Genomic DNA, 26,659 nt, shown 5'->3' with positions numbered 1-26,659 from the left:
CTTAGTGCTCTTGCTGGTCTGTCAAATCTCTTCCTTGGACAATAGGGGATTTCTCTACCAACATCTCATCTTCGAAGGTTTATTTGCAAAGAAATGATGGAGCGTTTTTTCTTCCAATCACTCTGCTGTGTAACAACTTCTGGAAGAAAGTCCACACAGAATAAAATTGTTGATGATATCCCGTCACGCAGTGGACACTTGCAATTATTCCTCCCTAGTCCTGGTGTGCATGGTTGCTTGCTTTAGAATTCAATTACCTACAGGTCAAGGGCCAGATCTGCTTAGTAATGGCTGGCCGTTATTGCCAGGCAAGGGTCATATATACAGGTTATCAAGGAGAGTGCAATGTGCTCAGATGAAGAATTAAAAAAGTAGACATTCAAAACCAAGGCATAAACAATCCTACAAGTAATCTGGTTACTATGATGAGATATGGTTCCACTTTGGCCCACTCTCCTGACACCTTTGCAAAGCCCTTGTTACCATGTCCTAAATGTTATATGAAATCAACAGAACGATTTATTCTAAGGAGAGCCTGCCTTTCAAGGGATGAGAAGACAGCATTCTGGTCACTTGAGAGGAACTTAGTTTTCCTACTGCCAAGGTTCAATTTGTTAACACATCGTAACGGAATCAAATTATTCCAAGTTTTATGGTAGTAGGGAGAATTTTGTTTTCTGATTTAACACCTTAGAGAATGTCTGTGGTGAGCCAGTTGACAGCAATTTCACATATTATTCTAATGCCCATCAGCAATGTGGAGGTGTGCTGTATTCTACTAGTAAATGTCTGTTCTTTGCATTGCCCTCCCAAAAAATCACAAAGCCTCATCACAGAGGTCCATGTTAACCCTGAGCAGTAGACAGTCTTTCCTTTGGGGATCCTGAATGCTCCCCGGGGGTCCTGGAGTGCCTGGGTATCAGAGAGACAGCATCCCCTGGGGGAGAACACAGAGGGTAGCATGTCTCACCTAACCATCCAGCATTTGGGATTTCTTACATTTCTGAGTATAATTTGACGACCAGCTCTGGTACCCATTAATTTCCCAAGGATCTCACAACAAATTTGAGTTTACAGAAGGGTAAATCAGGTAAACTGAAACTTGCAGGCTGCCACATACATTACTAATACAATTGGTAGTCTAATAGTGACAGGACTTGGATGTATTTCTTTAAAAGTCATTTTCTTTTAATACATAGTTGATTACGTGATCATCATGGAAAAGGTAGAGAAACACACAGAATTTTACTACTCAAGTTTAAACCCTGGTAGCATATCCTCTCTTGATTTTCTGCATAAAAATAATCATCAGACTGTATTAGGCACAGGAAACACTTTCAATTATATTCAATACAACTGATCTTATTACAGTGACCCCCTAGAGTAAAATACATTTGCATAAAATCTCCTTTAAGACATGAGTATTTTATATGAAAAGGAGTAGTTGACAAGTATTACTAAAATTTCAAAATATACTTAATGTATTTGCCACTGCCAATGAAATGAATGAGATGGAGACCAGGAGATCTATAAGTAAAATTCTATTATAATAACACTTGTAGATTCCTAATTTACTTATCAGACAAGTAGGTTTTCTCATAACTGAATTGTCCATGATAAAAATATCTGCTAAAGCTTATTAAGCATGATCCTCAATCATGTCCTCCAATAAGAGTGTTCTCCATCAGGCTTGCCTTAGGTTTTCATGTAGAAAGTGTTTTGCATGTCCCTCTGCAGAAGTGAAATTTCAGACTTCACAAAACAAGGGAACCTGGGGCACTGTGTGGACAGTAGTAACATTTCTTTGGAGTTATGAGATACATAATTTCACACAGAAACAATAAACTAACTAGGTTTTTGTATAAGCAGGAAAGTGGGTCCAGAAAAGGAGACTGTTGTGCTTAAACTCCAATAACTGCCATGGTACCTAAAGCAATTATACCAAAAAACCTGCATCAGGCAAGCTTTATATGAAAACGTAAGGTAAGGAGAAACAGTTTGTATTTTTTTTGTCCAGAGACCACACTGCTTTAATAACTGGGACAACTTTCAATTAACACTGATCATGTGAAACATGAGAAAGTAGAAAGATGTATATGGTTCTAAAACAAAACAAGATGGAGAGAGAGAGACCAAGAAAACCATAAAATCACTACTCCACAGAGAGAAAGAAAGAAAGAAAGAAAGAAAGAAAGAAAGAAAGAAAGAAAGAAAGAAAGAAAGAAAGAAAGAAAGAAAGAAAGAAAGAAAATTGCATCACATTTAGAGTAAATTGGTGTATTTACTGATTCATAGCATATAACTTCATAATATTATTTTGTGATTGGGGAACTAGGAATTAGCTATTAAAATTTTTGAAAAACATAGTTAAAAACAAAACACATTAAAATGCAAGAATTCATATTCCTATATTTAGTAAAACAAAATAATTAGCTGTGTTTATGCCATTTTAAGTGTTTTGGCATATAATAAGTTGTTTTTAACAGCAGAATTTTCATTCTAATTGGGCCTGACATAAACTAATACTAAAGAACTACATTTACTTATTGAGTTCACGACACTGAGAAATGTCAGGGGAACAGCAGAAAGCCAGGCTACACTTTAAATTTGGCTGCAAGACCAGAAGCACAGTGCAAAAGCGTACCCGGCTGTTAGTGGCGCTGGGCCGCTGGAGTAGAATCCCACATTCTGGATGGCTCAGAGGAACAAATGTCTTATCTCACAGTTCTGGAGGCCAGCAATCTGAAAAGGTGGCAGGGCCACGCTCCCGTGAGACTCTGGGTGGTACATTTTTTCTCTTCCAGCTACTGGCAATAGCTTCTCAATGTCTGCCTATTGTCACGCCATTCTCTCTGTGCGTGTCTCTCTCTCTTTTTCTTATAAGAATACTAGTCATGCCTGACCAGCATGGGTCAGTGGTTGAGCGTTAGCCTATGAACCAGGAAGTCATGGTTCAATTCCGGTCAGGGCACATGCCTAGGTTTCAGGCTCATCCCCAGTGTGGGACTTGTGGAAGGCAGGTGATCAGTGATGCTCTCTCATCATTGATGTTTCTCTCTCTCTCTCTCTTTCTCTCTCTCTCTCTCTTTTCTGAAATCAATAAAAATATATTTAAAAAAACAAACACACACTAGTCATATTGGATTAAGGACCCAGCCTACTCCAGTATAAGTTAATCTTAACCAGTTACATCTGCAAAGACCATATTTGTAAGTAACAGCACTTTCTGAGATACTGGCATATCAGGCCTTCAACCTATCTTTTGGGGAGAGGGGACACAATTTAATCCATAACACCAGATCTTCCTACATTGCCATTATTCACTGAAAATTATACTATCATTAAACTCAACATTCAGAGTCTGACTCCAAATGCATGAACATGAATTCAAGTCTTTACCTTACACCTCTTGGAAATGTAAACACAACAGATCTCAGAAATTACTTCTTAACACGGAAACCCTGACCTAACCCATTCCCCCTTCCTGCTTTATTTTTCCCAAGCTAACATTTAATGTAACATTTTCTGTTCTTTGTTTTATATTTCTTTAAATATATGCTTCTTGAGGGCAGAGTGTCTGTCTGTTGTGTTCACAGCCAAATCCTCTTCTGGGAATTGGACACAGAACTTCACTCTCTCCCTCCTCAGTATTACTCACCTGCCCAAACCCAAAACGATCAGGTGTCATTGTTGATCTTACCCATCTCCTCACCCTACATACCTCCACAACACTTACTGTACCTGACAGCTTCTCTCCATTAAAATGCCCAAGAACAGCTTTTCTCAAAGTGTTTTTCATTATCACTATGGAAAAGAGACACTTGACTTTTTTTTTTTCTGGAACTATCCTACTACTCATGGAATTTTAATACTAGAGATTATATATTTGTCTGTGATGTGTCTGTATATCTGTTATCCATACACAAAAATAAGATGGGTTGTCCCTCAAGAACTAATATTTGCCTCCTGGAGGCAGTATCACCCACTTGAGCATGCATGCCTTATTCTGCACCACTGCCTGTGTGCCAGCCATGCTGGCCATACACATCTCCTCCTGGACTTCATTTATGACTGAAATAGCCTTGACCACAGACTGACTAGATCATAATTACAATGCAATGACATGTCACTACAATGTCTATTGATTTTTGTAATTGGTGAATCCTGTAGCAAAATCACACTGTTGCTGTAAAAAGAAGTTTGACCCAAATTTTTCCTGTTTCTACCCTTGTGCTACCCTCCAATTCATTCTCCAGGAATAATGGATGGTAATCTTTAAACACATTTGCTGTTTTATGTTACTTACATGATTTACAAATTTTTCAGTTTTATTATTTTACTTGATTAAAATCTGTGTTTCTCCACATGGACTATAGAGTATATATATCATCTACCACGGCCATGTTCTGTAGCCATGCCACTCTACAGGCTTGAGTCAATTCTCCCCCCCTCATCCCTCATCCCTAGAAAGCAGGGATGAGGGTTGAGGGGGGCAAGGATTACGAGCTAATGCATATTTCAGGGTACAATCCCAGGGTTATATGAGTGAGGAGAGATGAAAAGTAATGCCATGTGAGGTATTACCATGGGGCCACTCCTTTATGCTGAGGCACAAATGGACATTTGCTTGGTTACGTGAAAGCTGCCTTGAACAGCCCATTGGGAGGAAAAGGGAAAGAAAACTTATTAGTCAGTTTCTTTCCATACTCTGCCTCTCATTGGTTGAAGCTCACCTCACAGGGAATGCATCCCCCTGTATTTCTGGTTGTATCTCCCAGGCCCTTTAGCATCTGCTTGAGAAGCCAGATCCACGCCAGTGGGATGCTTTCTTACCCAAGCCCAGAAGTGGCATGAGGGGACTGGCCACCAGCTAGTTAGCATCAGTTGGAAGAACCTTGCAGTCCTGCTGAGGAATCTACCAGCCATGGTGGCAGCTGAGACAGAGCAAATGGCTGAGGGCCCAGGATAACATAAGGCCAACAGAGTCTGAGGAGGTGCTTAAGCCATGTTCAATTCAGAGATCTTCTCCATATGTCTGAACCTACTGTGCTCCATCAACTCTCCCAGCCCCTACCTACCATCATGTTCTATAGACACTTTAATGTTTCTTTATCTGAAATGAAAATGAATTATCAGCTCCCCACCCATCCTTTTTCCATGACTTTTTTCCTGAGATTTTGGTCCTGATTTTCTTCTTTGGCTAGAAATAAAATGTTTCTGTTTTTAAAGTTGGAATCACAACTGCTTTTTCCTAATTTTTCCATATGCCTTTATTTTTTTTGTAGGGAAAGACTAGTCTATAATAAAACTCTTGAGTCACATGTCCTTTTCCTCCAATTCACATACATATATGGCTTTACATGAAATCTGGTAATGAGTACTCCACTTCCCCCCGCTCCTTCTTTCTCAAAGCTTCTCCCTTTGGATGAATCTAGCCAGCGATAAATCTTGTTTTGTGTTTGTAAAAGAGATCCCTGGAATTTTACTGCCTGAGGTTTTCATTGTGAGGAATATCTGCCTGTTCTCTTTTTTCCTTGTTGAGTATAACACTCGTAATTCACATTATTTTTCTCATTATATTTTAGACTATGTTTCACAGATTTATGCAGCTGGATAGTATTCAAGGACCATCTAACTTCTTTCCATTTGGTGGTATTTTTTTCTCCAGAAGTAACTTCTTGCCTCCTGAATAATTCCCTATACCCTTGGAATTTAAAAACTTAACCTGGGTACATCTAGTGCTCATTTATTCTGAATCAATATTGTTCAAACGTGGTGTGCTTTAAATTTGCAGACTCGCTTCTTCCTTTATGTCAGGGAAATCATTCCTGGAACCTTTGCCTGTCCCTGCCCAGGCCACCAATTTCTATTACAGATAATATATGACCATTTATCTAACCTGATATATTTTAATCATTCCGTATTAGCTTGTTGCATCTTAAAGCATTTGCTTTTAAATCATGTCACAGCTCTTTTGCCAACTCGTTAGCAATTCATACTTGCAACTACTGAAATAAAGAGTAAACATGTCTATTAGGCTCACATCCAATAACAGATTTGGTATCAGCCTCCCAATGATGTCAGCATCTAACCAGAGAGAGCAGCAAGGTGCATCTGAGAGATTCTAGGTCAAGAATAGCATTATTTCATCTAGGACAGCACTACTTGGATATGGTCCAGAAATGCCCAGTGTGAGGTTCACCTGGGAGCCTCTTAGAACCAGCAACTCTCTACACTGAACCAGAATCTCCTTGGGGCTGGGCTCGGAGCCGGTATTTCTACATGCCCTCCATCCTCATTCTCAAGTTGAACAAACACTGGTTTAAAAGAGCACTCTAGAAATGATAAGGGTTTGGATTAAGGGGATACATAATTATGGAAAAATAAAGTAATTAGTTAGCCCAGAGGACAGAGGGTGCAGATCTATAGGATGCGGTGCCTGAACAAGAGTGAGACAGAATATTGGGGAGGCATCAAGATTATACCAAAAAAAGATACATGTTTAATTATAGACACACTGGAATCGAGGCAAAGGGAAAATAGAAGTAATATATTTCATCCTAGGAATAGCCCTTAAGCCTAGTGGTATTTCTAGGGAGGCAACATAGAATTAGCACAAGCTTAGCAATGGGCAGAGCCAGAGCAACAGGACCACGTGAGAGGCAGGCAGAAGAGCCAGCAAAGGAACATCACAGAGCGGTGCTTTGCAAAGCAAGCAAGGAGACTCCCAGACACATGCATAGTCAACACCACTGAGATTTTGTCTTTGTGGAGAGGAGCCAAGCAACTATTTGGATATAAGACTCAGTCACTTGGAGAACTCCAGTCATAATTATTCTAAAGGAGTTAGCATTTGCCATTTTGCCTCTGGATCTGAGAAGAACTTCAAAGAAATAACATAAAATATCAGCATGGATAATGGCCCAGATAATGTGCTTAGCCCTGGCTGGATGTCCCACATGAGAGAGATGGAAGTAGCAAGATAAGAGGCCCAGAAGGTGCCTGGGAAAGGCTGTGTGACTTGGCGGGGTGGAAGCCAGCAGGGAGACCTATTGGAGCTGCGGGAAGCACCAGGAACAGCCCTACTGGCAGAGGTCTATTTCATGTTGACATTTAGATAATACTGACAAATACAATAACTCAACTTTCAGATGGCCATGAATAGGTTTTCTCCCATTTGTATTTATTCACGTGAAATCAAGATGGAAGAAAATAAACTTATATAATAAACTGATTTTATTATCATATTAAGGAGTACTCTAGCTCAACATTCACTGCTATAAATGTCAAGCTCATGGTTTATCAGCTGAGTATTTGTCAATTCCTGGATAAGGTCCAGCATGTGCAATTGGGCTTTAAGGACCCCCAGCCATGTGAGCTCAAGATCAGCTTTAATATCAAAGAAAATGATTATACAGTCATCCTCAAAGTCCAGGATAGGGTCTTGGAAACTGGGACTTTAAGTGAAACGACATATAGGAACCACATGGTAACTGATATAAACAAGAGTTAAGTTCCTATAGCATATTTCTGGTCATGAAAACATCACTAAACTTCTAAATAGAGACCCAAACATTGAAATAAATGTGAGCTATATGTACATTTCAAAAAGATTAATAAAAACAAGTAAGATAAGTGTTTTCTAATCTTCTGATTGCAGTTCAGGGGCATATGTGGCTGAAGCTTCTTCTGGTAGCTCAGGGTACAAGAGAGACCCACCCTGGACAGCACATCCTCCCATCAGAGGGCGCTCATGTACATCCACACTCAGTCAGACTGGGACAACTGAGAAAAGCCAGTTCGCCTCATGCCTACATCTTTGGGATGTGGAACCACTGCATCTGGAGAAAACCCATGCACACTTGGGGAGAAGCGATTTTTTAAAAAAAATATATTTTATTGATTTTTTACAGAGAGGAAGGGAGAGAGATAGAAGAGTTAGAAACATTGATGAAAGAGAAACATCAATCAGCTGCCTCCTGCACACCCACTACTGGGGATGTGCCTGCAACCAAGGTACATGCCCTTGACAGGAATTGAACCTGGGACCCTGGAGTCCGCAGGCTGACGCTCTATCCACTGAGCCAAACCGGTTAGGGCGTGATTTTTTTATTTTTTATTTTTGTCTCTTCAACATTATAATGAAACAAAGTTGAACCAAATGACATTATTCCAGGATGTGCTGCACATGGTGTGCATTGACTTAAGTTTACTGGGGCAAGATTTCAATAGAAGGATGTGTAAACATAAGCCTTTTGAATTTTAAAAATCAGAATCTCTAATCTTTGTGATCCCTACTACTATGAGGAGTTGTGCAGCTCTTAACAGGTTTAGTTAAAACAGATAGAAATTTTCAGATATTCTTTTAAATAGTTCATATTTATATATCCATACTTTGGAAATAAAAAAGAAATTTATATACTGATTCATTAAAATTATATCTTTTAAAACTAAATTTTATTATGAATTAAAACTTGCTAAAGAAGAAATCTCCTTCTAAATGTAGTAATCAGTGCAATCAAGGATAAATGAGAAGATCCAGACCTTGGTTGAGACATGACATTCGTAATTCATAGAGGTCCTAAAGGTAGAATTACCAAGCTAGATTAAACGAACTCAAGAGCATTCTGTGTATCTGGTCACCAAAAGATGTCTTTGTGTGTCTGCCCTGAGTCCCTACATGTGGTTTGGAGTAGGACTCTCTTTAGGACCCAAGAATCCATGGTTGTTTCCCTGCTGGAAGGGACCTTCACCCACTGCAAACTCCTCTTCCCCTTGAGTTTAACAAATACCCTGACCAATGAGACATGGAAATTGCAGAAATATTCGATGTGTGGAATCTTCCCCCATATCCCAACCTGTAACTTGAGTCAGCAATATCTTCATGTATTTGCCATGATTCAATTTGTAAATAGGCAGTAGAATAAAACAGCCAAAAATAAGGTCTGTAGAACAGAAAACGTATCTCTGTAAGACATATTTGCTGAATGGCATATGGTGTATGGTTACAGAATCACAACTGCAAACCTGGAGACAGGATCGGACAGCCTGGAATTGCTGGACCTATGGCAACCGGAACTAATTCCCTGGTTATAGTGTGGTAGGGAGAGATCATTCCAAACAGACCTGGGCAAGCAAGTTAGTTTCTTGAAGGCTGTACTGTTTAAAAAGCCAGAGGTGTTGCCCTAACTGGTTTTGCTCAGTGGATAGACCGTTGGCCTGCGGACTAAAGGGTCCCAGGTTCGATTCTGATCAAGGGCGTGTACCTTGGTTGCGGGCACATCCCCAGCAGGGGGTGTGCAGGAGGCAGCTGATCGATGTTTCTCTCTCATTGATGTTTCTAACTTTCTATCATTCTCCCTTCCTCTCTGTCAAAAAGCAATAAAAAATATATTTAAAAAATAAAATAAAAATAATTAAAAGCCAGAGGTGTTGACTATAATTTCATCTCAGATCTATAATTTATCTAAGTTGGTCTATTTTGATTTGATTTAGATTCTGTTCAAACATACCATATATATTTCATTCCTTTGAGCATGTTTAAATAGTGGTAGAGCAAGTTGCTCATTGCCATAGACTAAATTAGTATGCCTTCCCCAAATTCATGTTGAATTCCTCTTCTTCAAAGTAATGCTATTTGGAAGTGGGGCTTTTAGGAGATAATTAGGTCAGGAGGATGGAGCCCTCATGAATAGAATTAGTGCCCTTATAAGAGACTAGAGAGAGATGATCTCTGTCTCCACCATGTGAGGGCACAGCAAGAAGATGGCCTTCTATAAACCAGGAAAAGGGATCTTACCAGGAAGATCTTGGAAGTCCAGCCTTCAGAACTGTGAGAAACACATTTCTGTTGTTTAAGCCACCCAGTATATGCCATTTTGCTATGGCAGATTGAATTAAAAGACCATCACAATTAAAGTAGGAGAGTGTCATTGGAAATCACTGGAAGTTCAGAGCAGAAGCAAACTTCACCTTTTTATGGGCTTGGTTGTGAAAAAGGTCAGAATTCTCAGTTAGAGGCCTCCGGCTGCTCTGCACTGACTTGCCCAGGCCTGCTCAGGACCAGCCCATCTCCTGTTTGCCACCCCCCTTCCAGGTATCGATGAAGAACTTAACAGCCTCCTGGAGTTCCAAACTCTTCTCTGTGGCATCAATCAGAACATTTGTGAAGAAAAACTAGGAAAACTTTTGGAAATGTCCAGTTCATTAATTCTACAATCTAGAATATGCCAAGCATCTGGAGGGCAAATAAGGATGAAAATGGCAGAAAAGAGATATGGTTCCTTTATACACTTTAGTGAACAAGGCAGATACTGTCATGGAGTGGTAACTGTACATTTTCTCTTAAAACAACAAAGTCTTAAAACTTCAGGCTAGCAGATCAATCTTCTACCAGCCTTCACTGAACAGCTTCTGGAAGCCTCAGTCAGAGCAGCTGTTTTCATCTAACTTCCTCCATGCTCCTTTCCTTTCCTCCTCAGCCCTCCCTCAGAATGACCTCAGAGGCACCAGTGGCCTCCTCTGTGATCTGATGGCCACATCCCTGCCCACAGCTGACCACTCCTGCATCTGGCACCTGCAAGGCCAGCTCCTCCTCCTCAGTCACCTCTCAGTTTAAATGTCACCTCCTGGGAGAAGCCACCCCCCAGCAGCTACTACAGGAGCTTCCCTCGCTCTCACTACCACATCGTTGTATACACACCCGCTGCCTAAACTTGTCATCACCTCTCTCACCTTTTCCTTAATAGTGGTCTTTTTATTGGCTGTCCCCATGAGGATGGAAGTTTCTAGGATAATATTTCACTCAGTAATGTCCTCTAAAAAATTCCATCATCTTCAGTTATCCCAATTACACTTGCCCCAAGAAGGCTTCTTTTAAGTTAAAGAACAATAGTTAAGAAATAAGACACTGTTTCTCCAATTAAAATGATGACTAATATAGGGGAGAGAGAGAGAGAGAGAGAGAGAGAGAGAGAGAGAGAGAGAGAGAGAAATGAAGATTTCTCAAAGGAAGCACAGAGGATGAGGGAGGAAGATAAGGGAGAGCACTTACCTGTGGCCAAGTAGATGGTGTGGATGAGGGCATCCCTGCCCTGAACCAGGTCAACAGCTATGTGGGAAAAGCGGCTGTTGTCCTCCATGAAGGACGGCACTGCAGTCACGGGCTGCACCACCTCATGCATCAGGATGAACTTCTGAGCATCCTGCAGGTTCCTTTCTGTCAGGCTCACGTACATTCCCTGGTCCACCGTGCCACACTGCAAGGGACGACAGGCCGTTGCTGGAGCCAGCCACCTGGAACCCAGTGATCCTGGCCACCCGGCTGAAGACTGACTCCGAAACTGAATAACTGAACTGTGCAAACATGCCCATTTCTCCACTGTCCCCGAAGTCCCCACCCTAGTGTCACTCTCATTTTAGATTTGAATTTATATTTGAAGAGTCTCTCCACTTTATCATAAATGGATGAAAAGAAGGTAAAAAGAATAAACGAAGTGGAAGCCATTGCTCACTTTAATTTGAACAGCGTATGCATAAGAATCCACATTGCCGGCTGAGTCATATGGGAGCTGTCTGACTAAATGCACACTCTTATATCTGTCTGACAATCAGGTACCCAAATTGAAAATGCATCAATCAAATACAGCACACGGATTTATTAGTTTTCTTATTGGAGCAGTGGGTCCATAAGCAAGATACGTATTCCACGGAGATAGAATTAGACCATTTTAATATCTTTCTCCTGGGCAATAGGAACACTGTGCTGGCTTCATTACTTTGCACTCATCTTCCAAGCTTTTTGAAACAAGATGAGAAATAACATGGCAAATTTACAGAAAGAGAGGGAATAACGAGATTGTCTTCAAAAAGGGAAGGAGGGAGGGTGATGGGGATGGAGAAAAGTGTGAAAGAAGGGAAAGAAGAAGGAAGTAAGGAAAGATGTTTTCAGACGGAGAAAATATATAATGATGAATCTAGAATATGCAGTTGTGTGTGTGTGGTGGGGGTTGGGGCGGAGGATCGGCCTAGAAATTGCTGAGAATTAAATTCAGAGCTGGGTTTTGCAGAGGCTGGCAGGTATTATGTAGGATGTTCTTTGGCAAGGAGGAGATGAAAAAGAGGAATAGAAAAGAAAGCAAAGCTTTCCTGGGACAGAGAACAGAATTAGAAAATTACCACCGACCTTTCTCATTTCTTTCATAAACTTTAAATCCTAGTTCCAATAAAGGCCAATCCTTGCCAGAACTTCATATAAGTCGGTTTGATAAAAATAAACTTCCCTGTCCATACCATCTGAAACTACCCTTTATAACATGCCATTTCTAATACCTGGTTCAATAACAGGTAAGATGGAAATTGCTTTTTAAAAACCATATTTATGTCGCTCTTGATAAAAATGTCCTACATGCCATAAAACAATAGCTGATTGTAGAATTAGAGAATCTTGGAATGAAATAGATTTTGAGTCTGGTCCAATGCCTCATTTAAAGGCACATCCTTGCGGGGCACCTCACATGCCAGGCAACAGGACCACATGCGGTCAGGTGAAGGGCTTAGCTTGGCCACCACAGAGCCATGTGGTCTCAGGTGATACATTGCTTCCCAGCCTCTGCATCTGCCTATAAAGTTGCTAGAAAAACACTGTGCTCACTTTACAGGTTCTGTGAAACCGACTGAGATAACCAGTGTAGAGCATTTGTGAATTAATTGCAAGTGCTTGTAAATGCCAAGGCATGAGACGGTATGCCTGGCACAGTAACTGGTCAATGCATTTGTCTTGTAGAAGAACAGCAATTCTATGGTCCGTTGAGCTGCACTGGCCAGGGGGAAATGAATGAATAAATAAAGGAAGGAAGGAATCAATGGGTGAATACGCTAGCAGTTGCTTTTCAGCCAGGGGGGACTGTGCTAGGAGATTTCACATAAACATCACATATAGTAGTAACACTTGAAGGACAGGGCCATTACCTGTTAACTAATGTGTTGCAAAATGAAAGACAGCTCTACCTGATGTGGCCAGAAGTCTATCCAGGGGAGTTCTAGTCCTGAGAGTGACTTTATGTTTGGTGTTTACTCTTCCTTAAATCAATGGCAGTACTTAATTAACCCGCCTGTTGGGTGAGGTTTTGCACACAGGTTTTGTTTTGTATGTACAGTGTTTTCTAAAGATTGTCATCATAAAAATCTGGACAATGAATTTGAGGAGCTCTCACTGCTCATGAGGAATCAGGAGATCTGGGAGACCTGGTGGTGCCTGGGCTAGCACTGTGTAGCAGGATCACCAATCACCCCTTGTTACTCCCGGACCTCATATCTTACTTAAGTCATCGCCTTGTGATACTGTGATTTCTAATACGAATAATACATTTGGTCTTCTTCCTGTTTCTGGCACAGAGCTCCTAAAACCCTAGGAATTTCCTAAGTGATGAGAGGGATAAAGGCATCTTTTGGTATGTTAATGAGGTGATTTTTGAATAGCATCTAAGGATGTGGGCTGGTTGCCAGAGGAAACAACCCTGTGATTTAGAGGGCTGGACTTTCAGTCCTCATCTGCTTGGCCACCAGAGCAGGTGTACTGTGCATTTCAGCTCCATCATTTCTGATAGTTGCTAATGAAAACTGCCCAGAAAAGTCCAGTCTGTACGCCACAGCTGGGTACCACTGGGTCTGGATGTTTTCTGTAAGGCAGTGGGTCTGGATGACTGGGGACAGCGGCCTCACACAGGGCAGGGTTTTGCAGCACCACCTACAGTGGTTTCTAGTGCAATTGATAAATAAATAGTTGTTGCTTCTTTATCCTTTTCAATTGAGATTTCTGTATTAAATCTTGAAAGGTTATGCACTGTTCTCCTAACCCATACTTCTTCCTGAACTTGAAACATCTCTCTGCTTCTCTAATTAATAGCTACTTCTAGTATGTAAGTACCACATAAAATTCCAAATGTTGGTAGGCAAACAAGAATAAAAGCATAAATAAAAAAGCTAACCACTTCTCACCGTTGGTTATTACAAACATAAAGCCCTTTATACATGACTAGTGGAGGGGGACTTAGTTCAAAACCTATTCCACGTTATGTCAGTGTAGAGAGTCTCAGAAATTTCAGTAAGAAAGCCTAAGCTAGTGTGGTTTCAAACAAGGTGAGCCTAAAGCAAACACTTGGAACATGTCTGTCCTAGGAGCTATACTAAGAACCACCCTAATGTGTTAACTTTACTTTCCCACAAATCTTAAATGCCACCCAAAGAAGAAAAAACTCAGCTGAGCGAGCTTCCTGCCTAAAGTGAGAGCCAAGTGTCCACAGTTTCATTTATTAAACTGAAGATTGGACCTACTCCCATCTCATAAATGTAAGCCCTTCAGTGTGGCACTGGCTGTATAAAACCGCATGCCCGTGGCCTCAGGCAGGGAGCAGATATTCCTGGGCTACAAATATATCCAGATAAAGGAGCTAAAAGTTACCCCCTGCCTGGAGGCGGTAAGGCTTCCCAGAGTTTATTAAGTCTGTTCTTTGGGAAGACTTTTGCAATACTAGCATCAGGAATTAAAAGTATATTCTAAATATAGTGAGCATCTTTGTTAAACATTTTTAACCTTCAGGATTTTGCAATGGTCTCTATTAAAGGGAGTGGCTTATTTCACCTTCTGGATTTTACAAAGGGCCTTCTTAAACAGTTACATTTCATCTGGACATGGGTGTGATTTGCATACAGAGATGCAACGAAGAAGCCAAGAGTCAGTGCTGAGTTAATAATTATATAAACCATGTATGTCATCAGGAAAACTGACTACTGCAGGTTTGGTTCCCCCTGTTAGCTCATCTGACCCCAAATAGGACTTTTTCTGTCCAGCACTGAACTTTCTCATGAGCAAGCCTAGGATAATAAATGTAAATCTGAGCCCTCAATTACCTGATGTGTAAAGTGTGGATACAGATGCCCCCCTTACAGAGTTGCTGAGAGTAGAAAATAAGACAAAGTTTATAAAGCATTTGCAACATGTGACACTGAGGAGGCACCCAATAAATGGTCCCTAAGAGTCATCTTCATCATGTAAATTATGCAGTAAGCAATGCACATTAATTGATATCATAAATATTTACTGTTAAAATATGTATGCCTGCATAGTTGTATCACTCTTTCCTCATTTTATTGATGAAAGTATGATATGAAAGATGACAAGTATATTGTCCAAGTAAAGAAAACAATGGTGAAGAGGATGTATAACCACCCTTTTTATTCTCAATCCCATTCTTTTTTAAAAATGTAAAAAAAACACCCAACTTTTTCAAAGCAATTAGAATTGAACAATCTCTGCCGAATTTGAAGTAAGGTGTAAAACAACTGAATGTTTCCATACCCCCAGTTTTCTCAAAGGCAAAGGTTGTATGTGTGGGGATGATCAACCAACCGGAATTCGGAGGCCTGGATACGGGACTGATTAATTAGGATAACTAATGGTCCTTTAGTAGGCAAAGGTTTGGGCTTGGCATTGAAGGACCTGAGCTGGGGCCCCAGCTCAGTCACTAACCCCAGTGTCCTTGGCAGGACTGTCACCCTGGAGATGTTGTTAAGGGTCAGAGCGTTTCTGCCAGCATGTAACATGATGCAGCGAGGCACTGAGCGCCTTCTGGAACTGGGTGGTACTAAACACACACCCATGGGGAGGAGGAGGATCCTACGACTATTTCTGTCATAAGAGAAGCCCTTAAGAGAAGCCTACTATTATGATCTAAATGTCTATGTCTCCCCCATATTCTTACGTTGAAGCCCTATCCTTGGAGTGCCTGTCATTGGGGATGGAGCCTCTAAGGAGGTAATTAAGGTTCATGAGGTCGTAAGTGTGGGCCCTGATCACATAGATTCAGTGTCTCTCAAGGTGCACGGAGGAAAGGCCACAGGAGGACACAGTGAGAAGGTGGCCGTCTACAGGCAGACAGCTCTGCCCAGAAACAGAATTGGTCAGAACCTCGATCACAGACTTCCAGCTTCCAAACTGTGAAAAAACACCTTCTTTTGGTCAAGCCATCTAGTCTGTGGTATTTTGTTTCGGCAGCCCAGCAAACTCATGTACCTGCTGGCCAACCAAACCACAGTAAATCTGAATCTCTTTGGGTCTCAGCTTCCTCTGCACATTAGAGACTGCACTGAATGGCATGCAGAGCCTCTTATCAGTTGAATGCCCTGTAATTTTAAGATTTATGAATGAATGGCCTCCATCTGCTCTCCTTTCCCCGCAGCTGCCCCATGCCATCCCATTTACCCAAAAAGGAAATCTCACCACATTCAGCAATGAGAGCTCCAATTCTGTTTGTGCATCTCCACGGCTGTGCCCTGGAGCCCATTCATAGGAGCATCATTCATTAGGGATCAGAGCTTCGGGGCAGAGTCCACCATCATTAGCACTAATTAGGGCTTGGTCTCCCAACTGCTGCATTATGATGCCCTTTTCCAGTCCAGCCTGAGGCATCACAGCCCACAAAAGGCCCTTTTTGGTCCAGGCTCCTCATATTGACAAAAGGCTCAGTTGACAACAGGCTCAGTCCATTCACATGAGCCAAGCCCAGTGTGGGACTGTCCAGGAGGGGCCAGGGGAGCTCACAGATGCCTGTGCTCCACCAGGAGTTTAAATTGTCCCAGCCATCTTTACAAGGTTTCAGCACACTTTTAAGGGTGATGACTGATTGAGTACCCCAATGCCCCCTGAAATTACCTGGAAGTTGGGGTTGGGGTTGGGATACGGCAGCCAGGCGGAGCGTGAGTTCTCCTGGTACTTGAAGGGCCCATTAAAGGCCTGTGAGATGGCGCTCAGGTTGAAGACGCACACGGCCGACGCAGCAATGCTGTTCCTGGGACCGAGGAAGAGCAAGAAGAGGAAGGTCAGAAAGTCCCGCAGAAACCACTGTCTTCCCGAAGACGCTAGGTCACCGCCCAGGGAAAGTACCTTCTAGAGAATCTCAAGGTCCCAGCCTCTTACACACCCCCAGGATGAAGTGGGGGCCATGATGGTGCACTCTGTGATTTCTTTGTGGAAGATCAAACATTTCAGCATATAAACAGGGTTATTTAGCAGTTATGGCACTTGTAATCCTGCCGGGTAGGATTAATTCACTCAGCCACAACCGAGTGACAAGGATTTTGAAGAGCTCTATGTTATGCCTTTTAAATTCTGGAGGAAAAAGACTATATTCTCTGCCAGTGGAGGCGCCTCCCAGCAACTAGCATGGCCCCTTCCCCCTGGTCATCTGGTGACTTTAGCGGTCAGTGGGCCAAGCCAGTGCTCCTTTTTTTTTTTTTTAACCCCCAGACATTTGTGTTTATTTGTAAACCTTGCAAAAAGAATCAACTAAAAGCATTTTGCAGAAAGTTCCTGACAGACACCCTTCATGTATTTGTTAATAATTTAAAAAGGGCCAGAGAGAAAAAATTGAGCATGCACTGACATCTTGAAGCCATAACTTAGACTCCAAGCTCTGTAGAGATGCATACCTGCTGGCCCTCAGAAATTTATGACCTTCTACTAGCAAGGAAACAGCAAGATAGTTTTTGGCTAAATAGATCTGCATTTGAGCTCAGCTTTGGTTTTAAATTTTCTTGTTAAGAGTCTTAGCCAATATAAGTCAACTTATCAATTATTTTTTTCTGAATCAAAAGAAATTCCAGAGGAACTCCACAACAGAAATATCTGCCTTCCTTCCACTTGGTTTGTTTGACATACACAGACTAGTTACCAGACACCATTTGAGAGCCTTTACCAATTCCAATTCACTTAGTTGTCCTAAAGTAAGGGACCATCACTGATAAGAAAAACTGGGCAGTTAGGCTGACACACCTGCCCAAAGGCACCCAGCTACTGAATGAGGGTAAGATCAAGGCTGAGACGTAAGATGGAGGAAAAGCGGGATACACTGTGGGAATATAGATGATATATTAGAAAGTTGTTCCCAAGACCCAGTGAGAATAAATATTCGATAGAGAAAGGAAAGATCTAGAAATTCTGCCTCTGCTAGTATGGAAGCTATATATCGGCTGATTGCCAACATGATGGGTGTTTACAACACAAAACAAACAATAGTCTGAAACTTATTTTTTTGTGAGTACCTATATTGATCACTTACCATCTTGGAATGGCCTAGGCACAGTACATATCTAACTTTTTAAATTATTCATTTGAGCCCAGAGCTAGGGGGATGAACAGCTAATGAAGCCAAGTTCCCATTGTGTATAAAATTGATGTCAACTGAACAACGGAACATTCATCTTATGCAGCCTACACTATTTCTTTAAAAAGGTTTTGGAAAGCAAATCAACTTCAGAAACTATAAATTGATTTTTTAAAAGAAACTTATCATGGAGGAAAATAACCTCTGGGGTTGAAAGCTAGATTTACAATAAAGATGTTCATGGTGGGGTGGTGTTGAGTAGGGAGCCATTCATTGTAGTCTTATTTTTCTCACTTCATGTCAGAATGAAGTTGCTTCATGGAGTCAATGCTTTTATCAAGTGGATGCTAACACTTCAGCTCAGCAGTGGAAAGATCAGGAGGGAAAGATCAACAGAAAAGTAAAATGCAGATTCATGGGCAGAGGAGATGAAAAAGTAAAAAGACTTAGAGGCCCAAGAGATGTCATAGGGGGATGGACTATTCCAGATTACTGAGAACTGAGAGGTTTTCCGGGATGCAGGGCTCTCCCCAACTCCAAAATCAGGACAATTCCAGACAAACCCAGGTGGCTGGTCACCCCACCACATTTATCAGCACTTTCAACCCATCCTGATTCGGAACGTTTATGTTGGCTATAAATATTGGGCTATTGTACAAACTGTTATGTTAACAGTTTAAAATTTCAAAGGTGATCCAAACAGAATCCAGGCTGTGGAATCCTCCTGCTCACTGCCAACAGTGAGAAGGATGGAGGCCAGTGGCAGTGTGATCTGTGATGCCTGGGCTTGGGTGTGAACTTGTTGAGTCTTATCACAGCACATCAGCTGAGAATGGGGTTGTGCTCCAGTCCACCAGATCAGAGTGAATTGAAAGATCAGAAACTTCATACACTTCATTTAGTCCAAACAGTGTCAGTTCTGAAGCTAAGAGTATCTCCCCACAAAAGAAAAAGAAATGCTATTTTTTCAAAAGTATTTTAAAAGCATAACCATCATTTTAGAAATGCATAGGATAGCCATCTTCTAGAACAGTGGCTTCAAATCAACTCTGGGAAAGTAAGAATGTGCATTTCCTACATGAGCCGCGGTTTAGTCAAGAGTTACATTATCTCAACGACCAGACTTTCCAGACAACAGTGCTTTCATTATGACAAATACATAACATGCAAACAGAAAAACATACACACACATCTAATACATACCAGCACTTCATAAAGTACTAAGAACACACTGGCAAGTCGGAAAGGACAAATTTAGAGCAGAACAATTGGATGCTACTATTACAATAAGGATAGAGCAAAACCTTTGGATTAGCTGTATTTCCCTAATACCAGTCTCAGAAGTCACAGATCTTAGCACAACATTTAATTCATACTAACAAAAAAAATGTTTGGCTGTTATCCCAGTAAAATAAGAAAGATTTCTTTTTAAAGCAATGTTTCAACCACAAAGGTCAAAGAACAATAGACTCGTTCAGAATGAGTAGAAGAGCAGGGAAAGCAATTATTTCCAGTTACGTACACATTGGTGGTAAAGATGCCGTAGATCAAATCCAGCTCGGGCAGGAAGAAGGTGCCCTGCAGCTCATTGTAGTAGAAGGGCACCTCCCCAGGGCGGGAGCAGTTCAGGCGGGCCTTCATGAAGGTGGTCCAGGTGTCCTCCAGCAGGAACCGCCCCCCCACATCGTTCTTGCAGACCCGGGCAGCTCTGGAGAACACGGTCTTCCCACAGTCATGCTCCACAGCGTTTTCTCGGAAAAAGAAGTAGGTGAAATTCCCGATGGCATAAGATGACACGAAGTTTGGTTCTGGAAATAATGGGAAAAAAGAAAAGTCTCAACATCAATACGCTATTTCTTTAGGTCTTGCCTGCTCATTATTTCTTCCCAGGAGGCTTGGTTTTGTGTAAACATCTTATAGGATGAATGGGGGGCCCTATGAACATCTTACTGCTCTGTGCTTCTGGGTGGAACTCTGTACACAGGTTCTACATGATAATAAATGACCCTTAATAATTCCACAGTTGAGCTTCCTGAATTAATGCAGGGTCAAACAAACATGACAGTAATACCGAATGGGCAGTATACTTTAAAGAAATAACCTACCTATTCCTGTATTTGTAGATAATACAAAAGTATATAATCTTACATAATCTTCAGAAAGAGAGAGGAAATAAGGTTAAAAAGATGAAATGTGATTCAGAATACAGGGTGAGGCAAAAGTAGGTTTACAGTTGTGAATACATGAAACACAGAGCTTATTCTTGTATTATTATTTATTATTTTATTACTTTTCATACAAACAACTGTAAACCAAAATTTGCCCCACCCTGTATAGATGGCTAATATCATGTTTATATAATAAGACAACAAAATTCTTGAATTTTACTAATATACACGTGTGCCAGACATAATTTGTATGCTTTTAATAAGGACTTTAAAAATGTTTTTCACTTTTGAAAACCGAAGCAATAACTGAGACTGTAAGGTTATGTCCTGAATTAGCTTTAGCAATTCCCATCACTATGGTAACCACACAACTGTGAGGATTAACCCTTGTTTTCTTTTTCTGAGTTGCTGGCACATCCATTTAGAGAAATGCAGTGCACTGAGACAGAGTCACTGGCTGCACCTTTTTGGTCTCATAATTCGCTTAAAAATAGGAATTTTGAAATGACAGAAGTATGACAAAACCTTTAGGAAGTATGTAGAGTATCCACTAAATTTTTACATACAACATTGAAAGTGCGTCTTTATAGTTCCGTGTTTAAGCCTATCAATAATGCAGATGATACCCTCTCAGACACAGAAATGCCCTAATAATCATCTTAAAAACCTCTAATAAACAGGTTTGATTCTTATTTTCCCTCTTGCTAAGAATTTTTCATTCAATCATCAAGTGTTTGAATTTTATGATGCAATTAGAATAATCTATATATCTAAAAGCCTAATATGCAAATTGTCCCTGCCGGTGTTCAACTGGGAGACTAGTAGTTTGATCACTCGCTATGACATGCACTGACCACCAGGGGGTGGCACAGAATGAAGGAAGGCCCCGGCCAGCAGCCGGCAGCCAGGGAAGGGAGGCCCCAGCCAGCAGCTGGAAGGCCCCGATTGGCCCTGATCAGCCCTGATCCCCGACCAGGTCTAGGGACCCTAGCCATGCATGAATTTCATGCACCGGGCCTCTAGTATAGCAATAACTTCTGGTGTTCAAAATTAATGGAAAGTTACAGACCACTACTATCCACAAGAACACATTTCAGGGACAATTAGTTTTGGGGGGAAATTCAATAGGCCTTGGACTTTGTCAGATTGCACCAATAGGTATGTTATTGGCAGGACAACTACAAATATGGTTGGCTACAACATGACCCAATAATGTTAAGAGTAAGACACACAACAGGCTCACCTCAGATCTGAAATGTAGGCACTGATTCAGAGGCTATCGTGAAGGTGGCACTGAGCACTCCACTATGCTCTCCAGAAGGACTGTAGCTAGTTTTCAATCAAGGCATACATTCTCTGTCCTCACAAAGTATTTAAATTTAATTAAATTTTACATTCTAAAAGTGCAGCAAATAATCTAAATTGCATATTTAATGTGCTTTTCTCTTCAGTCCATTATGTTTTTTTTTAAGTCACTTAAGAATAGCAAGTAATACAAAGAGAAATCTATAAGAAATGATTTTAACATATATAGGGTGTCCCAAAAGTCACACAAAGAGTAATTTGATAGAAAACACGGGTTTATAATTAAAAATTGTAAATTTTTTATTGATTCATAAAGTATACAGTATAGGGTTATGTATGGAATAGCACATCGGGTAAATGGCCTCCACAGCTTTGCTGGCACATGCACAAAGCCGTGGTCTTCATCGGTCTTCATTGTCCCTGCTCCTGGGGAATAACTGGTACTTGGTAATCCTTATCAAATTGAAGGGATTGAAATCAAAGGGCAACAGATATTAGAATCTGATTCAATAAACCAAGTAAAATTAGGCTTTTATTTTTTGTTGTTGATGTTGTTAATGCTCACGCAAAATTCAAATCTTGCGTGAATTTTGGGACACCCTATATACTGCCAAACATACTATTAGATAACTGTTGCTTTAAACCTGGATATTTAAAATATATATATTTACTGTTACAACATGCCTTTATATCCTGGAGAGAGGCTCACAAAACAGGAGGCTGTATACCTCTGACTGGTGTTTGTTGGCACATAAAGCAAAATGTTGGGGGAAATTTTGAAACCATGTTCACTATGAGTCTCCAAAAGAGAAGTACCTCTGAAGCAGATCCCCAAAGCTAAGATACAGAACAAGCACAAATTATATTTGTCTCATAAAGGAAATAATAGGCTAAATCATTTCAGAAGAGGTCCTGCACCCAGGCTCCTATAACCAGGCTACAATTTGATCATTGCACGAAACACAAACAAAAAGCCATCATCATCTTCAATAACAACAACAAACCTTATCTAAAAAAGAGAAAGCAAAGAAAGATGGTCCAAGACTAGATATGTCTAGCTCAGGATGACAGTAACCAGTACATGTGGATAAGGCATGAGGCAGAGACCACAAGCTATATCATACACTCTCCCAACCACCGTCTTCTGCTACTAACCTGGGGACAAGTAGCATGAAAACTACATAGTAAATATCTCTGGTATGTAGGAAAGTGAAAAGCTACAAAGATAAAGGGATTGGTCATGGTATCTTCCAGCTCAAGGTCAGGTCTATGATTTAACAATATTTGTGGTGTGTTGCTGCTGCCCTGCCAGGCTCTGAGCTCAGAGCCCCCATTCATATGCTCATTAAACTCACAGGAATCATAGAGGTAAATGCTGGACCATTCTCCGTTTCATAGATGAAGACACTAAAGCCCAGAGGTTTAATATTCTGTCCAAGTTCATACAAATAGCAATGGGGGGCAGGGCAGAGGTGATGTCCTGAATCCAGAGAGTCTGACCTCATGCCTATACACTTATCTTTACCCTATACTCAAAAACATAAAGGGCTGCACAAGAACAATTCATTATGTTAACAATATTCACGAAGAGGATTTGGAATGCTGAACAATGCTTTAGAAACCCAAGTGCGGAGCAGGCTGACACAGGATTAAGAAGAAGAGGGTTTCACAACCAACTAGATGGGATGATAAATGTCCAGATGAAACCTGACTCAGCAGCTAAAAGAAACATGGGGAACAACACAGAAAGAAGAAAAAGCGGGAAGAAGGCACCAACAATCCAAGCAAGGGCTTATAAACAAGAATCTCATTGGGAAGTGATCGCCCCAACCCCAGAGATGGCTTTCCACATGGCGCCTACCGTAGCCGCAGGGTGCCCATGGGTGACTGTCAGGGAGTCCATGTCATGCTCCATGTCCACTTCACTATACCATCCCAGTCAGGATTCTCATGTCAGGAGGATACAGTCATGTTTAGCAGACTGGCCCACAGCTTCCTCTTTCCACAGAGAATCCCTCATCTCTCTCCGAACTACCCTGAACCAATTTTACAAGGTGACAAAGCACATTTTACATAGACATGCTCAAACACAATCCCCTGCTGAGAAAACAGGGGAGAGAGTGTGTTTGGTGTGCAGTGTATGCTTAGTTCACCGCACAGGTCATTTTAGGGGCTGAACTACATGTGGACACACACCCTGTCATCCTGCAGTGTTCCTTCTGGATGCTGGCAGCTCGCTGACTGCTGACTGAGTGACCTGCTGCAAAGTCAGGCAGCTCCATGTCTTGGAAAGCAGAATATTTTGAAACTCAGACCACATCCTATTGCTTCTCCAAAGACAGCAAAAAAGCAGGAATAATTGTTCAACAGGCAGCCAAGTGTCTCTTGCAGTTACAGATATAAATCTGGAGGTAGGGGATGTTTGTGTCTCATCAGGCAGGATAATAAGATGCACATTGTTTCTCTTGCATTATTCAAGCTCTGTCTCTGGTTAAAATGCAATTCACCACCAACCAGTATCTGTCACTCCTGAGTGAACTAAACAAGTCATAAATCAGGCACTGAGCGATTACCTACAAGGAATGTCACTGCATGAATGACAGATCAGAGGGGTCCTTTATTCATTATTGTTATTATTAGAACTACAAAGGAATAAGAGATGTGCTGCTAATTCAAAATAAAAACAAACATGAGTATATGCCAGCTTATTATAAATATATGCACAAAGCTGTTTAATCTCATGTTTGTAAAACATGTCGAGTGATGGTTACAGTATTATGCTAAATATATCATGTTATCATATGAATCATGTTTCATGATACAAGAACTTTGATTTCACACCTTTACTTACATAAGAGTAACCAAGTAGAAATGAATACTGACAGAAGATCCAAAATATAAGTGAACGTGGGAAAAACCAAAGCATCAACATTGTTGAGAAGATTTTGACCACGTAAAACCAACAGATGCTGAATATCCAAGTGCACCCTTTTATTCTATACTAGAGGCCCAGTGCATGAAAATTCATGCACCTGGGGGCTGAGGGTCCCTCAGCCCAGCCTGCGCCCTTTTGCAGTCTGGGAACCCTCAGGGGATGTCTGACTGACAGCTTAGGCCTAAGATGGAAGTCAGACATCCCTCTGGCAGCTCCAGGGAGCAGGCCTAAGCCTTTAGTCCAGCGGTTCTCAACCTATGTGTCATGACCCCTTTGGCGGTAGAACGACCCTTTCACAGGGGTCGCCTAAGACCATCCTGCATATCAGATATTTACATTACGATTCATAACAGTAGCAACATTACAGTTATAAAGTAGCAACGAAAATAATTTTATGGTTGGGTCACAACATGAGGAACTGTATTTAAAGGGCCAGAAGGTTGAGAACCACTGCTTTAGTCGGACATCCTTAGTGCTGCTGTGGAGGCGGGAAAGGCTCCCGCCACCGCCACTCTGCTGACCAGCCATGAGCCGGCTTCTGGCTGAGCAGTGCTCCCCCTCTGGAAGCGCACTGAACACCAAGGGGAAGCTCCTGCATTGAGCGTCTTCCCCTGGTGGTCAGTGTGTGTCATAGCGACTGGTGGTTCCACCATTAGGGTCAATTTACATATTACCCTTTTATTATATAGGACTAGTAGCCCTGCTCACGAATCCGTGCGCCAGTAGGTTGCTGCAGCCCTCCTGTAGCTCTCTGCCTGCTTCCCCGCCCTCCTGTAGCTCCCCCCTCCTCCTCCCCCTCCCTGTCTCATAGCTTGCTGCCCTGCCCCCTCCTGTAGCTCTCAGCAGTCTGCTTGAACCTCACTGGCCCACCCTCCCACTGATCCGTGATCTGGTTGTGACGAACTTGGTCGTTATGTCTCGTGTAATGGCTAATTAGCATATTCCTCTCTTATTATATAGGATTCTTTCCATTCCAATGCCCACAGCATCAGCCTGGGGGTGCACCAGGTCCAATGGTTCAATGGCAGGTCTGACCAGGTCACTGGTAGACTCTTGATAGAGACCTATTTGTCTACATTGAAGAGAATGGATATTAAAGACAAAAAGGAATTCCAGTTTTCCAACTCTACAGAAATCTTACTGGAATCAAAATCTATTGTAAATTCTTTTGCAAACAAAGGCCATCTTGTGATGTGCTTGCCAAAGGCAGGTTGGTCAATGCCTGGCATGCGGCCTGTGCAGGTTGTGGCTCCACCCACCCCAGCCTGAAACCCCGGGCTGGACCACTGACATCCAGAATGCTCCTTCACACTGTATAATGATCCACGGCATAGAAGATCTAATTTTCTATAGGGATTAAAAAGACGACTAGTAAAATTAATGAATGGTGGCTATAATTATTATTTCATGGTTTACTCTCGATTCCCCTTTTAACAATTTTTATTTAGTAGAACTTCCCATAATAATAAACATGCATATACAAAACTTAAAGGTGATCAGAAATTAAGGAACATAAATACAGCCACACATGCTGAGTTTTTAAAATAGCAAGCTATGTCACCAAAAGAAACAGAGTTAATGGAAACTATCTCTACACGTGACTCACAGTTAGCCAGTGACTTTCTGTTCTCTAATGTTTTGGTGTCAATTACTATCAAATCATTCCATCTATATATGTCTAAAGTTCAGACCCTGTCCTATTGTGCACCTTGCGTCCCTGTCACAGCTACATGAAAATGTACTGCAGAGGCTAACAAAGTAAACCTAATTTCATCTAGGTATCAATGATGAGGGGATAATTAAACTAAAATTCAAGTACATGAAGTACAATGTGGTAATGTGGTTTAAAAGCCATTAATGTATTTAAGTTCCTTCCCTAATATTTCTAGTACTGGATAGATATAGAGACAAACATACGTGTGTGTGTGTGTGTGTGTGTGTGTGTGTGTGTCTGTGAACAACATACAGACATAAAGCATAGAAGTGTATGAATATATGGCTCAATACTTCCACCTACTGGTTGTATGAACTTAGTCAAGTTATTTAACAGCATAAATTCCTAGTTTCTTCCTTTTGAGGGTGGTGGAAAC

At 41.3% G+C, this 26,659-nt stretch overlaps 1 protein-coding gene across 3 annotated transcripts in view; it reads right to left on the bottom strand.

Annotated features, from left to right (window-relative positions):
- SEMA5A (semaphorin 5A) overlaps positions 1-26,659 on the bottom strand; it is a 397,867-nt gene that overhangs the window by 74,728 nt on the left and 296,480 nt on the right. For all 3 annotated transcript variants that reach the window (XM_059694805.1, XM_059694804.1, XM_059694806.1), the window contains 3 exons: positions 19,684-19,969; positions 16,712-16,847; positions 11,054-11,258 (listed from right to left, as the gene is read on the bottom strand). In XM_059694805.1, coding sequence (XP_059550788.1) covers positions 11,054-11,258; positions 16,712-16,847; positions 19,684-19,969 — 627 coding nt within the window. The remainder of the gene's footprint in view (positions 1-11,053; positions 11,259-16,711; positions 16,848-19,683; positions 19,970-26,659) is intronic.

Source organism: Myotis daubentonii, chromosome 4 (genome assembly GCF_963259705.1).
Source record: "Myotis daubentonii chromosome 4, mMyoDau2.1, whole genome shotgun sequence".
In the NCBI taxonomy this organism is placed as follows: Eukaryota; Metazoa; Chordata; class Mammalia; order Chiroptera; family Vespertilionidae; genus Myotis; species Myotis daubentonii.
This window is presented reverse-complemented; position numbering and strand designations above follow the sequence as displayed.